The following is a 17624-nucleotide window of genomic DNA, read 5'->3' on the forward strand; positions in this document are numbered from 1 at the left end:
GACACAATGTCGTCAAATTTCCCCACAAACAAATCAGGATGAATGCTCAATAAACAGATTGTCTGGAGCTGCCTTATTCATAACAGCTAGGATTTTTGAGTGTCTTCTAAGAAAAGCTTAGAGCCCTTGGGTGCTGTTGTGGTTTACAACACATGTTTCAAAGTCATGTAGAATATTCAATTAAACAGTGGCGTGAATCTCCAGGCCTTTAACATGATCCACAGAAGAACAATACAATCCACCCATCCTGTCTCTTTCCTTATTCATAAAAGGCTTTTACTAGCCCCAATGGCTGTGGATGGTGCCAACAGCACTCCCTGGGTGACTTGGCTGCCTGCCTTGAAACCTAGGGCGTGGCAAGTTTGTGAAACCTGCCAAATGGTTCACCAACTGGAATACCTTTCTTATTCTCAATGCTAGAAAAACAAATGGTCGGAGCTGAGTAGTTCAAACTCACACCAAGCTACAGTTCCAAGGATTGTTTGGGAAAATCATGATCATAACAGTGAACATAAGAACCCAAGAACCAGGTTACCAACATGATTTTCTGGGGCTAGTGCACTGTATGTGGATAGGGTCTTCCTCTTGCAAAAGAGGGCAGATTTGCATATACTTTGCACCTAGGACTTGCTGATCAGAAGGTCGGCGGTTCAAATCCCCATCCCGTTGCTCGGTCCCCAGCTCCTGCCCACCTAGCAGTTCGAAAGCACATCAAAATGCAAGTAGATAAATAGGTACCACTCCGGCGGGAAGGTAAAACGGCGTTTCCCGTGAGCTGCTCTGGTTCGCCAGAAGCAGCTTTGTCATGCTGGCCACATGACCCGGAAGCTGTACAAACCGGCTCCCTCAGCCAGTAACGCGAGATGAGTGCCGCAACCCAGAGTCGGACACAACTGGACCTAATGGTCAGGGGTCCCTTTACCTTTACCTTTGCACCAAAAGCAAATCTGTGGACCCCCAAGTTGCACTTGTTGCAGCTCCGATTAATGTATCCAATGCCAGAATCAGGGATGTGTTGTGCGGTCAGCTTTAGCTTATGCAGTCAGCTGATGCGGAGAAAATTGCTGTGGGCAACACATCTGGCCATGTGCTTCCTTGAGTCCTGTCCCTCCTGGCTTGAGGGGGTGTGACTGGTTGGCTCCAGAGTAGGGTTGCCATACATCCGGAATTTCCCAAACATAGCCGGTATTTGGCCTCGTAAACAACGTCTGGGTGGAAACGCTGAACTGTCCGGGGGAAATCTGAATATATGGCAGCCCATGTTGGAAGTATAGATTTTGGCAAATTTCCTTAAAAATAGCTTAAAAACTATTTTTTTGAGATTTTACAAAAAAAAAAAGCTCAACAATGTTTGTGTCTGGACTTTCACTTTTAGAAATATGACAACCTTAGTCCAGAGTGTGATTAACACTTTACTGTGTGTGATGATGGTCCCTGCTGCTTTGAAAGAGGCAGTGGTTGCATCTCTCCTTAAAGAAACTGGCTCCTGGACCCCTTGGACTGGAACAACTATTGACCAACTGCTAATACTCCCTCTTTTAGGGAAGGTGATGGAGAGGGTTGTGGTGGGGCAGCTGCTATCTGACTTCAGATCTGGCCCTATAACTAAGTCACCTTAGGTCATCCTGATTGCTGGCATTTGCGCACATGGGGACACGGTATTGTCCTGCTTTGTAGGCACGGGACAAATGGAAGTGTGGATGAGTGCCCTGAGTGGTGCCCTTATAGAATTCCACAGGGTGGAGGATAACTAGAATTAGTTTGTCTCTGGCTCCACCTCTTCTCGTCTCTTGCTTTCTGCCCTATCAGTCCCCAGTGGGCACCAGCCACCACTGTCACTGCCTGTGGCCAACCCTTCTATCTACTTGTCAACTCCATCAACAAAAATTGAAAGGGAAATTATTTGTTTTTTTAGACTAGCTCTGCATCCACCTGAGTCTTCCAGGCTTCTCCTATTCGCCCAGGCGCTACTTGAGCATTACCCAGGTGGCAGGACGTTGCAGTCAATCCTAGTTCTCTTCATCATGGCCTCAGCTACTCTCTCTCTCTTTCTCTTTGCAAGAGAGCTGTACCGATAATTCTCTTGAATTTCACCTGCCTACTCCCTGCCACTCCACCCCCCTCTCTTTATAACAGTCAGTCTGACAGGTACAAAACCTAATTGTAGCTCAGGCGCCTGCAACCGGCTTTGAACCAGGCTTAGCTTAAGCCTCGGAGGGGCTCTAATATATACACAGGGTCTCCGGGAGCCTGGTTCAGCTGTTGCCATGCTCTCAAATTAATGGCTCCTTCTTTCCTCCACAAACGACGAAGAGCAAGACTTCTGTTACAGAGAAGGATAATCCATTGCTGATGAAGGAGGCAGGCAGGAGACCCAGACAAGCACATTGTAAATCTCTGGAGCCTGAAATTTGGTGCACTGCCTCTGCTTTCTAGTGAGGGTACATAGCCCACATATAATAACATGAAAATGAGAGGACAAATGAGATTTTTGGTTGTGTTGTGCAATATAACACTGGGCTTTTGATTCAAAAGGATTTCTGCTTTAACTTCTATTTATTTGTAATATTGTTTATTATCTATCTATCTATCTATCTATCTATCTATCTATCTATCTATCTATCTAATCTATCTATCATCTATCTACCGGTATATCTATCTCATGCATATCCCTATTATCAATTACATATGTTGGGGAAGCTTTTAATGTTTAATATATAATTGTATTTAATATTCTGTTGGAAGCCACCCAGCGTGGCTGGGAAGACACAGCCAGATGGGCAGAGTATAAATAAATTATTGTTATTACAGTGTTATTATTGTTATTATTATTGCTGTTATTGTTATTATTATTATTGTTGTTGTGTTGTTGTTGTTGTTAGTATTATTATATACCAGTGGTGCTTTGGTCCACTGTCTTTGTTCAAATTGGTGCCTGGTATTCAAACTCCAATGAAGTCTCCCATCCCCAAGCTCAGGAACCCCTGGGCCAAGTTTGGCAATGATATCTTAGAGGCACCCAAACCTATGCCCCCCAAACAGGTGTAATCACACCCAAGTCACATTTGGTCCTGCTGTCTTGATTCAGAATGACTCCTAGCATCCAAGCGTTGACAAAGACTGTCACCCCCCACCTCAGGAACCTTCATGTCTAGCTTGGTGACAATATATGCTGAGAAATATGTGTAGTCATGGCAAAGCCACATTTTGGTCTGCTATCTGATGCGAAATGGTGCTGACATCCAAACAGCAATGTAGACGTCCACCTCAGGAACCCTCTTGCTGAGTTTGGCGATGTCAATCCTGAAGAGACCGTAGAACTTGTGTTAAAATATACTAATATAATAATAATAATAATAATAATAATATAATAATTTATTTGTACCCCGCCCTCCCAGCCGGAGCCGGGCTCAGGGCGGCTAACATCATAAAACTAACCACAGTATACAAAGACATAAAACAGCCAATCAATTAGTTTTAAAAAAAATTCTTACAATTAGTTCAGAGCAAATTAAAACACACACCAAAGTGATGTTTCAGTCCACCATCTTGATTACAAGTGGTGGCCAGGTCCAAATGCTGAGGAAGAGCACTATCCCCACCTTAGGAACCCTTCTGCCAAGTTTGGCAACAATATATCTAGAGGCATCCAAATCTGTAGAGAACAAATGGACAAAACACTTCCAAATATATAGTAGATTGCTAGAGGTGTGCAAATCCCCGAAACCTGGTAAATGTTGTTGGCTGACATTTCCTGCCATTGTGTAAACTAGGGTCCCACATCTGTAGGGCCACAGCTTCCCATTCCTGCTGAGGACCATACTCTGGGAATAAGTCAATCTCCCATCCCACACCATGGCACATATCTTTCAAGACTTACTCTAGATGGGGTTAGAAACCACCGCTTTCAAGCAATTATAAGCTAGACAGGTGAGTGCTGTTAAAAGGTGATCCTTGCCCAATGGAAGTACTTGCTGAGCCCATGGCATCAGGTTGGGCCAGTCACCTCGGCACCGTCCTCCTGGGAGGAGAGCAGGGTCTGGAAACTTGGCTTCATAAAATGTGCACATATACAAATTTTGTGTACAAGGAGATAGTGTATCTTGCCTGGAGCCCTTGGAGTTGAGTGATCCTGGGTGTGCCTACGAGGAACTTCCTGCCCTGCCAAACCGTGGGAAGCACAGCGAAAAAAGCCAGTGGGAACACCTGGTACAGCTTGCTGGAAATAAACAGCATCTCACCCACATTACTCACTATGGTCTGGTCTCCTCATATGCAACAGAATGGACTGCACAAGCAAAAACTCTAGCTATCTTTGAGCAGAGGCCTTCCTCCTCCTCCTCCTCCTCCTCCTCTGCTACTAGAAGGATGGGGAACCTGTGGCCTTCCAGATATTTCCGGACTACAATTCCCATCATCCTTGACCACAGGCCATGCTGGCTGTAAAGTGTTATGTATGTTGGTGATGTTAAACAAACAAACAAACAATGTTTTTTTTGTTTTTTTAAATATATCTGTGATCTTCATATCTTAATTTGCTTCCAAAATGTTTTGCTTTGCTTTTGTTTTTAAAACAAAACATTGCTTTTTACTGGTGTTGTAGGTTGCTGTTGCTGGAAAATGCACAGAGAAGTACATCATGGATGGATCACTATCAGGCAATTCTGCATAGGTTGAAAGCTTGTAGTCTGTTTTACCCAAAGCAGTTGGTCCCTTGAAAGTGAGTTTTTGGTTTTTTTAAGCTTTCCTTCCTTTTCAAACCAAATTGCCTGGGAGGAAACAACTGTGTCTCTTAAGTTACTTAAACGTTCACCAGGGGCCGGCAATGTTTAAGGCCAGTCTGGTCCACTCTCCGGCAGGCCTCTTGTTGGCTGGAGCGGGTGGGCCTGTGCACGCCCACTCGTGCGCTCAAACTATTTCTGGTGCTCTTCCAACCTGGAAGTCGGTCCCCGCGATGAGAAAAAAAATGGCGCCACGAAGGGGGGGGGAGAAGCACGGAATCCCCACACTGATCCACGGAATGGCCATGGGCTGGTTCCAGGTAGCTCACGAGCCGGCAACGGCCCATAGGCCTTAGGTTGCTGACCTCTGCTTCAGACCCTTCTTTTCCTTCTGGAGTTATGGCTTTAAGGAAGTTTCTCGCGGTTCACAGAAGGAGGGAGAGAAAAAGGCCTTTTGTAAAGCTTATGGTTGGAAGCAGGAACCAGTCTTCCCTGGCAGCTGTAAGCCTGTGATGTAGCTGACTTGTTCATACCTTTGATGAGCCACCATCCCTGCCCCAAGGTGAAAATTGCTGCAGCCCTGCCTGTGAAAATGGAAACTGAGATAGGTTGGTTTCAGTTGCACTCCTAAAACAGAGAGGGGGGTGAGTTGAGATGTTTTTCTCACCTGACAGGAATAGGAGATGCTAACAGATTAACCTGAGCATATTTTATAAAGAGCAAAGATAGCCATATTGATCTGTAAGAAAAATCTCTGTTAGGGATTAGGCCAATAAAAATGTTACAAAACAGGGTGCAAGCTTTCACGTTCTCCAGAACTCTTCATCAAGCTAAATGATAAATGAGGCAAGGTGGGAATAGCCTGAAAGCTTGCACATAACTGTGTAACATTTTGGTTAGCCTAATCCCTAAAATGGATTTTGCAATTTACGGCATGTTGGAAAACGCATGTTATACTACTTTTGGGCCAAGGTCCCCCAAGTGATTTACATCAAAGAACTAATCCAAACACCATCGCAACACAGAATAACCATTTCTTCAATGATATCCTAACTGCTATGAGGGACAGGGGGGAGTGGGTAAGGAGCAAATTCCACAAGTGGGTGCCATCACTGATAAGAATTTTGGGTGCACACCAATAGGCATTTGTGATAACCAATTTATTGTCGCCACCTGCAGGAGGCAGGCCTTACTGCATCGCTATAATTTCTGGCCACCACTTATTGTGGAGTCAGAGCAAACTACACATGGTCATAAATGTATAGTTCTGCACTTGAGAGCAGGGCACTATCCCTACCACAGATTTCCAGGGCAAAGCTCCTGACCTGCATCACTCTGATAGTGAGCTTTAAACCTTTGTCAACTAGATGACCCTTGTAAAGGTAAAGGTAAAGGGACCCCTGACCATCAGGTCCAGTCGTGTCCAACTCTGGGGTTGCGGTGCTCATCTTGCTCTATAGGCCAAGGGAGCTGGCGTTTGTCCGCAGACAGCTTCCGGGTTATGTGGCCAGAATGACAAAGCCGCTTCTGGCGAACCAGAGCAGCGCACGGAAACGCCGTTTACCTTCCCGCTGGAGTGGTCCTTATTTATCTACTTGCACTTTGACGTGCTTTCAAACTGCTAGGTGGGCAGGAGCTTGGACCGAGCAACGGGAGCTCACCCCGTGGCAGGGATTCGAACCACCGACCTTCTGATCAGCAAGCCCTAGACTCTGTGGTTTAAACCCACAGTGCCACCTGGGTCCCTTGTAGTCCCTTCCAACTCTACAGTTCTATGATTCTTCCTGCGGTGCCGATCCAGACTGCCCCCTCCCTACCTTCAATTTGCTTTGTAGTAAGAGAGCCCATTGAAACAAATTGGGACCTTTTGCATTTGCTTAAAATGCAGATTTCTAGTGGTGCAGGGGCTGAATCCAACCACAGTTTGTGGGGAAGCACAAAAGTTTCTGCTGGTGTCAGAGGAGACTTGAAATACAAAATAGCAGCTTAGGAGATGTGACTTTTGTCAGGCCCACGAATGGCAAGCAAAATGTTTAACTTTCCCTCCCCAACCCTCATGGACTGGAGGCTGCTTAGGCTATTTGCAAACTAAAGAGAAAATTTAATATCATATCTAGTTTGGCCCTGAGCAACACTGAACACCGGTGGAATCATAGAATTGTAGAGTTAGAAGGGACCCCAAGCATCACCCCCTCCCTGCAATGCAGGAATATCATTTGTAGAGCATCCATGACAGATGACCAAACAGTCTTTGCTTTAAAACCAACATGGAAGGAGAGCCCAACACCTCATGTGAGAATCTGTGCTTTGCATGCAAATAGCCCCACGTTTGATCTTCAGAATTTATAAATAGGGCTGGGAGTTTCCCCTGCCTGAAACCCTGAAGAGCCACTGCTGGCCAGTGTAGGCAATACTGAGCTAGGTGAACCAAATGACTTAACTCAGTATAAGGCAGCTTCCTATGAACCTGGGCTCTGTATTTTGAGAAAGGAACAGAAGTGTCTGTCTACTTTCTCTTCACCGTGCACAATTGCATACACCTTTATCATGTCCACGCCTGATAACCCTTTCTAAACTGAAATGACTTACCTGAAGAGAAGCCTCCTTCTGCCCATCTACTTTGCAAATCTACGAAGCATCACTACCTATAGGGATTCAGCTACACAGGACAATACAGTTTTAATGATGGCTTTAGAAACTTTGCCCTATTCAGGGGAGCAGGAGGGCTTGTTGAGAGCCGCCTCTTGCATTAATGAATAGCAATCGGAGGACTCATTAGGCATGCGATGACCTGGAAAATGGGATGGGTCATTCTTTATGGCTCCTTGTGTCAATAAACCCGTGGCCACGGCAGAGGTGGTTGGAATCCAATCCACATTGTATCCAGGCTTGAACAAGGTGACGATCAGGATCAATGCATTCTCACCCATGCGCAGAGCACCTTGCTCAAAGTCAGACGAGCATCATTGTTATCAGCTCTCTATATTGGACAAACAGGCCAAACCCTACGCCAAAGAATAAATGGACATAAATCTGATATCAGGAATCACAAGACAGAGTAACCAGTAGGAGAACACTTCAGTCTCCCAGGACATTCTATACAAGATCTCAAAGTAGCTGTCTTACTGCAAAGGAATTTCAGAAATAGACTGGAAAGAGAAGTGGCTGAATTGCAACTCATTACCAAACTTAAAACCATGGAGAGACCTGGTCTGAACAAAGTCATTGGATTCTTATCTCATTATACATGACAAAGCTATCTTTAGCCATCTCACCCCTTGCTTTTTCCTGTAAGACCAATTGCAGTCGTTAACAGTTGTCAACAGGTTTTCCACACCCATCAGCCAATCACCCATTCCCACCAACCTTCTGAGTAATACCCCTTCCCACTCTCTCACTATATAAGGATCTGGTGACTTCTGTTTCAGTGTATCTGAAGAAGCGTGCATGCACACAAAAGCTCATACCAAGAACAAACTTAGTTGGTCTCTAAGGTGCTACTGGAATGATTTTTTTATTTTTATTTTGTTTTGACTATGGCAGACCAACACGGCTACCTACCTGTAACAGGAGGAATGGATGAGCATGCATAACCCTGAGCTGGCACCCATTTTGTGGGAAAGTGGGAAAGGCACTCAGTGGGTGAATCTATGCTGGGAATACAAGGAGTGTGCCTCTGCCATGAGCCAAATGGCAAGCACTAAAGGGCTCTCAGCCTGAGGCTCTCAGCCGGTGCAATTTCTGCTGGCCCAAACACTTAAGCATATCATAAGAGAACAGAAGGGAAGAACTATCTGTTCAGGACTCTTGGCATTGAACACTACTGAATGCATTTTCATGAGAATCTTAGATATCATATTTTTTAAAGTTTCTTGCGCTTATAGGTCAGAGGATATGCAGTGGTGCAGGTAGGCAATTTTAGACTCTGGACTTCATGGCCTTACAAGCTGCTCTTTAGAGATGCAAATCACTGCACTTCTTTTGAAATGTGGTAAGCCAGCTCTGGTGTGTTGGGGGGGGGGGCTCCTGCTCATTCTACTAAGTGGAGTGCTGAGTTTCTGCCCCAAGGTCCTACCCTGATAACACCACTGAGGGGTATGTTCTGAAAGTGGCCTGTGCTCTTACAGGGCTGAGGGCAGAGGGCTGACAGAGTTTCAGGATTGCTGGGTGAATCTAGCACCCACCAGAGACATGATCTTTCAATTCCTGAAAAGAAGAACACTTCATTGAATACGATTCCCCGTTTCTTGGTTTGCAGATGAGTGGACTCAGCAGACACAACTTTCAATTCCTGAAAATGAGAAACAGCAACATATGCTTTGTTGCCTCTTTGCGCCCAATTCTGAGAAGTAAGAAAAGAAAGGAAACTGTTTATTATAAGCCAAGCAGGGGGAGCAGAATGGATCCAGTCCTGTAGGCAAATGGGTGTACCCCCACCCCCAAGGAGTGCCTGCCCCCATTATTATTATTTTAAAACTGTCTTTCTAAGTTGTGGCATGGCAGCCCATATTTAAAGAATGACTGCTTACTTTAAGAATGGGAGCAATATAAGAATAGGACACTCTGAACAATTCAGTGAATAAGACAGGGTGAGTGCACAGCAAAAGCCTCACCAGGAAGAATCCCCCAGACTCTGCTCACTCAAAACATTCCCTGACAGAGGGTGGTTTTTTTACAGACCCTCCAAGTGTCCCTATTTTCCAGGGAAAGTCACAGATTTACAGAAGCCGCCCTAGTTTCTGATTTGATCCTGGAATGTCCTGCTTTCCCCTATTTTCACCAGAGAAATGTTGGAGGGTATGGAATAGGACACCCCCAGGGCTGTTTTTTTCCCCAGCCGGAACTCACCAGAACTCAGTTCCAGCACCTCTTCAGTGAGCGCCATTGCCATTATAAGAGAACAAGGCGAGTGAGTTCCAGCACCTCTTTTTCTAGAAAATAGCACTGGACGTCCCTATTTTCATCAGAGAATGTAGGAGGGTATGTTTTCATGATCATAAGACTGCTGCTGAAGCACCCTTGATGGGCTTTGGCTTCTCTCACTGCACCACCAGGCAGGACAACCTTGACATCAATTGTATAATAAAAGCTCTTTTTTTGTTTCCTTCCTTTCCGCACAATGTCTCAATAGCCTGGTTAGTAGAAAGAAGTGGTGGGTGGGGTAGGGTGGGGAAGTGAAATATTTATTCCTTTCATTCTTTTTCACATGGCTGTGTTCAAGGAGATGTTCAAAAGGTTAATCCAGGTCAAGCCCTGCCCCGGAAACCAGCATTCACTGTCTGTTCCCATTTTATCTCTGAGCTGTCTGTCTGACCACGCTGAATGCCCCTGCCCCTCTGTATGCCTTTGCCTAAAATGGTATTTGACAAGACCTGTGGCCAGGCCCAGCATTGCCAGTTGTCTTCCTGGGCCAGTGCCAACCTTGGGGTCCCAGAACTCCAGGAGGGCACCACTGCTGCTAATGCCTGCCCTGAGCTGTCTGCGCCAGGCAGCTGAGTCTGTGCAGCCACCATTTTAAATTTCCCAGAGTGTCCAATCTAAGGCTGCCCTGTAGCATTGTGGACATTTAAAGTGATGGCTTCCCAGCAGCCCGCCATGTGTAACTTTTAGCTGGGGCAGGGGTTGCTGCAGAAGCTTGGGCATGAGGGGTTTTTTTTTTTTTTTTACATTACTCTTACATGATTTCTGTCTGTCTGCTATCCACAGTTTGGTCAATATCCCTTTATGTCACGCTTTATGTGCAATGGAAGGGATAAGTCATGTGGTCTTGGATTCACCTGTTAGTCATTTTAAAATGTGAATAAGCTGCTTTTCTGCTTAAAAGCAGCAGCAGCAGCAGCATCCAAAGCAGCTCCCAAGGTTACAGTAAAATGTAAGAGGTCTTGAAGAAGAAGCCTGAAAATTACACTAAGAAACAATAGGGAAGTTTCATAAAACAGTAAATTGCTCAAAAGGTTTCAAAAGAAAACCTTTCTCAGGGGCAGAGGAAGTTGTTTTGACAAGATATTGTTAGAATAAAAGAAATGGGCTTCCCAGAATAACCCAGCAAAATGAACTCTCGTACTTCGGATGAAGGTTTGTTAGGCATTTTGCCATTTCATTGTTTTTCAGTGCCATTCTCAGGCTTCTTTTTTGTCTTTCTCTCCTATATTTGGTGCTGCTTCCTTTTCTGTCCCAAACTAAAACCACCAGGGGTGTGTGTGTGTTTGTGTGTGTGTGTAATATGTGTGTGTGTGTGTGTGTGTGTGTGTGTGTGTGTGTGTGTGTGTGTATATATATATATATATATATATATATATATATATATATATATATATGAGAAAAACAAAACCAGAACACAGAAAAAAACAAATCATGACAAAATCCCCGCAGGAGTGAATGCAGTATGTAGAATTTAAGAAGAGTCCCGGGGGATCAGATCAAAGACCCATCTAATCCAGCATCCTGTCAGAAGACCAGGAGAGAGAGGGCCAAGTGGGTCTCTTGCAGGAGGAAATTCTACAGTCTGAGCGTGTCACCCAAAGACCCCCCCGTCATGTTCAGCCACCTGCCTGTTCACGAAGGTAGGATGCCTTAAGAGAGAACGCACATTCCTTTAGAATAAGTCAGTCTTTGGGTCTTCTTAAAAGATTCCTCTGCCTGCTCTTCAGAGAGGAATTTAGCACTGAATTGGAGGAGAGGAGGGGTTGCTGCCTTTTACCCTTAAAAAGCAGGCAGAGGACTTTTATCTCGGAACCTGAAGTTGAGGCTCCAGTACTTTGGCCACCTCATGAGAAGAGAAGAATCCCTAGAAAAGACCCTGATGTTGGGAAAGATGGAGGGCACAAGGAGAAGGGGACGACAGAGGATGAGATGGTTGGACAGTGTTCTCGAAGCTACTAACATGAGTTTGGCCAAACTGCGAGAGGCAGTGAAGGATAGGCGTGCCTGGCGTGCTCTGGTCCATGGGGTCACGAAGAGTCGGACACGACTGAACGACGAACAACAACAACAAATGCTAAGAGCACACACACACACACACACAGAGAGAGAGAGAGAGATGGAAGGAGAGAGGAGAGAGGGAGAGAGGGAGAGAGAGAGGAGAGAGAGGAGAGAAATCCCTGTGCCTGCTCTTTAGAGATGGCGCCCCCTGATCTGAAGCATTCTGTCCTCCCAGTGCTTCGGAACAGCTCCAACCCTGGACAATCAGGGCCAACCTGACCTGGATCCAAACTGAATAGGGGCCTGGCACAGGGTTTTTAAATCCTAATTGAACATGCATGCACATCTAGCTAGCCACCTCCCTCCCAATCATATGCTTAATTGGGGTTTTATTAAACACAGAGGCTACACAAGCATTGGGATTCCATCTGAACCAATGGGAGATAACTTGACGCCTCTTCCCCACCCCAGTGCAAGGCATGCCAGGAAGTGAACACAGGCCACCTGATTTGTGGGCAGTGGGTTCTGCCAAGAAGAACAATGTGGAAGGTAGTATTAACTTTTGTTAACAGTAGGCGTGGCTTCAGAGGACACTCATTGGCAAAAAGACTACAGTTCCCATTGCACATGGGAATTCTGGAGGCAGAGGGGAGAGGAAAGCAGAGAAGGATGTGGTGGCAGCAGTGACTGAGACCACGAGCTGGGTCCAACCAATCAGAGCAATAACTTCTCCACTGGTACTGCTTGACTGCCTCCGCCCCTGAGACATCTAGGGTCACTCTGTGTGGACCAATTCAACCCTGGGCGATCTAAGGCTGCATTCAGGTCATTGGCCCAAAAGGACCTGCATGGGTTCGGGATTTGGTTAGCCCCGTTTATCTCCCTCCATCAGAAGATTAAGTGCTCTGTCTGTTCCTCTGAGATGCTCTCTGCTTTATCTTCTGATCAGATCAGGACCTGGCAGGGATCTTCCTGTAGCTTGGCAGGCTAGGTGTGGCCTGCGGGTTAGCCAGCTCTGCCTTATGATATTCTAGTCCCAGGCCATTTAAGATTCTAAAGCAGGGGTGGGTAACCATTTTGGCTCCATGGGCCAGATCCTTATCAGGCTCAGTAAAGTGGGTGGTGGAGAAGGAACTGGCAACCCACTCCAGTATTTTGCCATGAAACTCTGGCATGGACATAAAAAAGGAGAAGCTTTGAGAAGAAAGTGAGAGTTTCCAGGGCATGCTCTGATTCATGGGGTCACGGAGAGTCGGAGACGACTAAGACGACTAAACAACAACAAAGTGGGTGAGGCTGTTTTGAAAGCCACAGAAGATGCCAACCAGCTGGTTCCTCCCACCATTCCTCTGTGTCCAACCAGCCTGTGACACCAACCACACCCATGGGAGGCTGTCTTTAGCAAGGTGTGCTGGGAGGAGGAGGGGAGGAGGAGGAGAGGGAGGAGGAGGAGAAAAGGCTGGAATCCATCTTGGGCAGGCTGGCTAGGAGAGATACCTTTGACTCCAGTGTTGCCCTGCTGTAGGGACAAGCCCTGCCTGACCTAGCTTAAGATCTGGGACTCCCTCCCTCCATGCAGACTGAAGTGTAAATAGATGAATAAACCATATTTCTTAAAGCTACGACAGTCCTCTGCCGTGTCTTCAATTCTCCAAAAGAGCACAAATCCTGGGTGAGCGCCTGGAACTCCTTGAAATCTTGCTACTGCTTGGCGGAAGCGGGGGCGGTATCCACTTTGGTAACAATACGAAAACCCCCTCCAAAATGGAACCAAGCAATATAACTTCTGCAAAGGAGGTGGGCCACAATGTAGCTGGGAGGAAGTCCCACGGAACATAATAGAACTCTGAGTAGAAATTTGTTTGTTTGTTGTTTGTTTCACCAGTCTCCCACCTGTACTGCGAGGAGTCCAAGGTGGAGTACATGGTTCTTGCCCACTACATTTTATCCTCACAACAACCCTGTGAGGTAGGGTTAGGCTGAGAGTGGTGACTGGCCCATGCCACCCAGAGAACCGAATGGGCATTTGAACCTTCGTCTCCCAGATCGTGGTCCAACGCTCTAACCACTGCACCACACTGTCTCTCACACTGGACATGCATAACTTTGCATTCTAAAGAGTGCCTGATTTAGGGTGGCTCATGCTCTAATTTTTTCTCTCCCAGAGATGAAGAAGGGGAACAAAATATCATTAGAAGTTTGGTCTGCCCACCCATATTTAATGATGTTGTTCCATTTTTGCATTTATAACAAAAATGAGGAAAACAACCTATAAAACCCACACAGTAGACCCAAAACTACTTTAATTCATATGTTTTATTTAGATCAGTTCCCTGCCCTTCAACAGGTTCCCAGGGCAACTTACCAAAATGTTAAAATTACAATAATACAACAAAACTTAAAATGGCAGGAGTCACAGCAATCCTTTGACAAAGAAAAAAGAAATAGACTGGAAAGAGAAGTTGCTGAATTGCAACTCATTACCAAACTCAAAACCATGGAGAAACCTGGTCTGAACAAAGACATTGGATTCTTATCTCATTATACATGACAAAGCTATCTTTAGCCATCTCACCCCTTGCTTTTTCCTGTAAGACTAATTGCAGTCGTTAACAGTCGTCAACAGGCTTTCCACACCCATCAGCCAATCACCCATTCCCACCACCCTTCTGAGTAATACCCCTCCTCACTCTCTCACTATATATAAGGGTCTGGTGACTTCCGTTTCAATGTATCTGAAGAAGTGTGCATGTACACGAAAGCTCATACCAAGAACAAACTTAGTTGGTCTCTAAGGTGCTACTGGAAGGAATTTTTTATTTTTTATTTTGTAAAGAAAAATGTGTTATGTTAGAGAAAACTGCTTTGCAAAAATGTGTGTATTTGGGGAAAATATGCAAAAAATGTGCATATTAGGAGAAATTCACACTAAAATACTGGTGTATGTTCATGATAACTCCCCCCTACCCCCTCCACAAAAAAAGCCTGATCTGGAAGTGTGGTGAACTGAAGTCTGGAAAAATGAGAAACTGAGCGAAACCAAAATGGACATATCCACCCATCCCTAGTACCCACTTTAAGAAGGACCATGGCTCATTGGATAAAGTGGATGCTTTGCATGCAAAGGTCCCAGGTTCAGCTCTGCTTCCTTCAAATAGGGCTGCAAAAGACCCTGCAAGGAGACAACACTGAGCTAGTATCTTGCTTGGTATAAGGCAGCTTCCTAAGTGTCCTTGATTTTGCACTCAAAGCTCTCCACTGTTATCCCCAAACATCTCCCTGTCCTGGATCTATGTTCCTTCACAGGGCTACCACCTCAAACCACCCAACTGTCTCCTGCTTGCTAATAAGACATCACACCTTCACCCAGGTTACCCCTTTGGCACGAAATGCCTTCCTTGAACATCACTTTCTGTCTCAGGGACATAGGAAGCTGCCTCATGCAGAATCAGACCATAAGTTTATCTAGCTCAGATTTCACTAAACTGCCCCTCAGCATACGCATGAAGAAAGAGCTGCTGCCAGTCAGTATTGACAATATTGAACTAGATGGTCCGACTCTGTACAAGGCAGCTTCCTCTGTTCCTTCTTATTCTCTTCAGTTTGGGTTTTTGGCACACTGGCTGCTTGCTTTTGTTCAGCCAACATGAACTGCCGGAGTTGAGCCTAGTTAGCTTGTCTAGAATAACTGCTTTTGAAGAGTCATGTTTCTGGATGAAGAACTGGTCTGCATAGCTGTGCTTGAACAGATAAAGAACGAAGGAGTCATAGTAAGTAACAGCAGTGTGGCCACCGCTATGGAGACCGACCTCCTTTTCTCCCCTGGCCCTCATTAGATCATCTCTGTGCTTGTCAAACTCTCCTCTTTCCCGTTTGTGTTTCGTGCCTCTTTCACAGTTTCTGCCCTCTCTGAAGGGCTCATCTGTTCAAACAGTCTAGATAACCTGGTAAACCTCACACTGCTTTGGAAGTTCCTGGCAGCAAAGGCGTAAAGAAGAGGGTTGATGCAGCTGCTCACAAAGACAAGCGAGCCTGTAATGTAGGACCCCACTGCTGAAATCTTCTCCAGAGCTTCAGATGTCCCTGGATGGGACTCCTCCATCAGAGCTGAAGCAATGCTTATCAAGTTAAAGACGTGATGGGGCAGCCAGCAGAGACAAAAGGCCACAACTATTGAAGCGATCAGCTTTGCGGAGCGTTGCTTTGATGGAGAAGCCATGTTGCCGATTCTTCTGCCGACCAGCACGTAGCAGATGGAGATGAAGGCAAAGGGCACGACAAAGCCCACAAGAGTCTCCAGCAAGAGACAGGCAGTCATTTGAGCGTTACTATCATAACTGAATCTGTGCACTGAAGACCTGCCTCTGTGTTGTTGGTTTCCCGAAACGGGGATGATGACTGCTCCAAAGGCAATGGCGAGGAACCATATGGCAAAGACCAACATCCGGGTGGTCATCTTCTTCTTCCAGCGTTGGACAGCAAAGGGGTAAAAGACAGCCATGAACCGCTCAAAGCTCAAGGCCATGATCAGGAAGATGCTTGCGTACATGCTGAAATAAATGACGAATGTCAGGGCTTTGCAAGCCATGAGCCCAAAGAGCCAGGTGTTGGCGAAGGAGTAGATCCAGATTGGCAAGGTGACGAGAACCAGGAGGTCAGCGATGGCCAGATGTAGGATTAGCATGACCGTCGGAGGCCTTTGGGTCATTCTGCCACTGATGGTCCAAATGACAAAGGAGTTCCCAGGGACCCCGACGATGAATGACAAACTCAGCACTGTGCAAACCAAAGACCTTGCAAGGGACAAAGGCAGGAGACCGTTGCTTTCTTCAGAGGGATCCATTTTGACTAGAGCTTTGGCTGAGATTCTGCTAGTGGTTGCAGCTTCTAAGTTCTGTGGTGAATGCCCGCTACTTTGCTTGTAACCCTCCAAAGGCTGTCTGAATCTGACCACAAAAGATAGCTTCTGCCTATACAGATAATGGTTTCATATCCTGTTTTTTTCCCCTGCTAAGCTTTTTCCATTTACATATTGAGAAACTGTCCATGTGGGGGTGGGGTGGGGATCACCAAAACCAAAGCAAAACATGACTAGGCTATAGTTAAAAGAAGTGGAAGCATGATCGTATTTACCTGCTTCTCTTAAGCGTGTAGCCAGACACTAGTTTTCTTCTGGAGAGCTGGTAAAACCCGACTTGATGGAGAAGATCCCCCCATTTATTGTTTTTATCACAAATTTTAAAAAGAAGGAAAGAAGAAGAAAATAACTATCGGCTCTCGTTATGGGTACAATAAATTCATCGTACGAATTCATCATTGTGAATCCAATATATTCATCTAAATGTAAACATACAAAGCACGCAATCTCCAGAGATATCCACTCAAGACTGATGTTAATAAGAAATATGTTAAGAGGGTAGTAAAGTTCCTTGGACCATTGAATGGGTGCGCATTTATCCTTCGAGGCTTGAAGTATAAGCTCCTTAGCAACCATAAGGGTTCATAAAATCCACTTTTGTTGTCCTGCCATTAATCCTCATGCTAGAGGGATACAGTTTAAAAGCACATGAACATCTGCAAATGTCAAGGATTTCTCCAGTACAAATTGATAAGGGACACCAGCTTCAGACCAAAAATAATATATCATTGAACATGCCCGCAACAAGGGATATCAGCATCACACCCTCAGCATCTCTCTCTATTAAATAGTGCCTTCACGTGAAACATTAATTTTTTTCTGGATCAGTCTCAATTTTAAATCTTAATTTTTTTGCAAATGCAATCAGGAGATATATAAAGAAATAGCACAACACGTATATATTATCCATGACAAAATATTCATCTTATGTGGTCTGTCCCCAATTACTAAATCTAAGTGATGCCTATCTTTCCAAATTACCGGAAATTTCATTTCACTCATTTGAGAAATATCTTTTGGAACCGAAATGCCTAGGTATGCTATGACATTTTCAGCCCCAACAA

At 45.4% G+C, this 17624-nt stretch overlaps 1 protein-coding gene across 1 annotated transcript; it reads right to left on the reverse strand.

The window, feature by feature from the left end:
* Positions 1-15173: 15173 nt before the first annotated feature.
* On the reverse strand, positions 15174-16485 carry LOC117052191 (leukotriene B4 receptor 1-like). Its single transcript, XM_033158966.1, is given in 3 exon segments — positions 15174-15983; positions 15986-16031; positions 16033-16485. Coding segments are annotated over 3 exon segments (1008 nt in total). The 3' UTR covers positions 15174-15474.
* Between the last annotated feature and the right edge of the window lie 1139 nt (positions 16486-17624).

The sequence above is a fragment of the Lacerta agilis genome, chromosome 8 (assembly GCF_009819535.1).
Source record: "Lacerta agilis isolate rLacAgi1 chromosome 8, rLacAgi1.pri, whole genome shotgun sequence".
NCBI classification, from domain to species: domain Eukaryota; kingdom Metazoa; phylum Chordata; class Lepidosauria; order Squamata; family Lacertidae; genus Lacerta; species Lacerta agilis.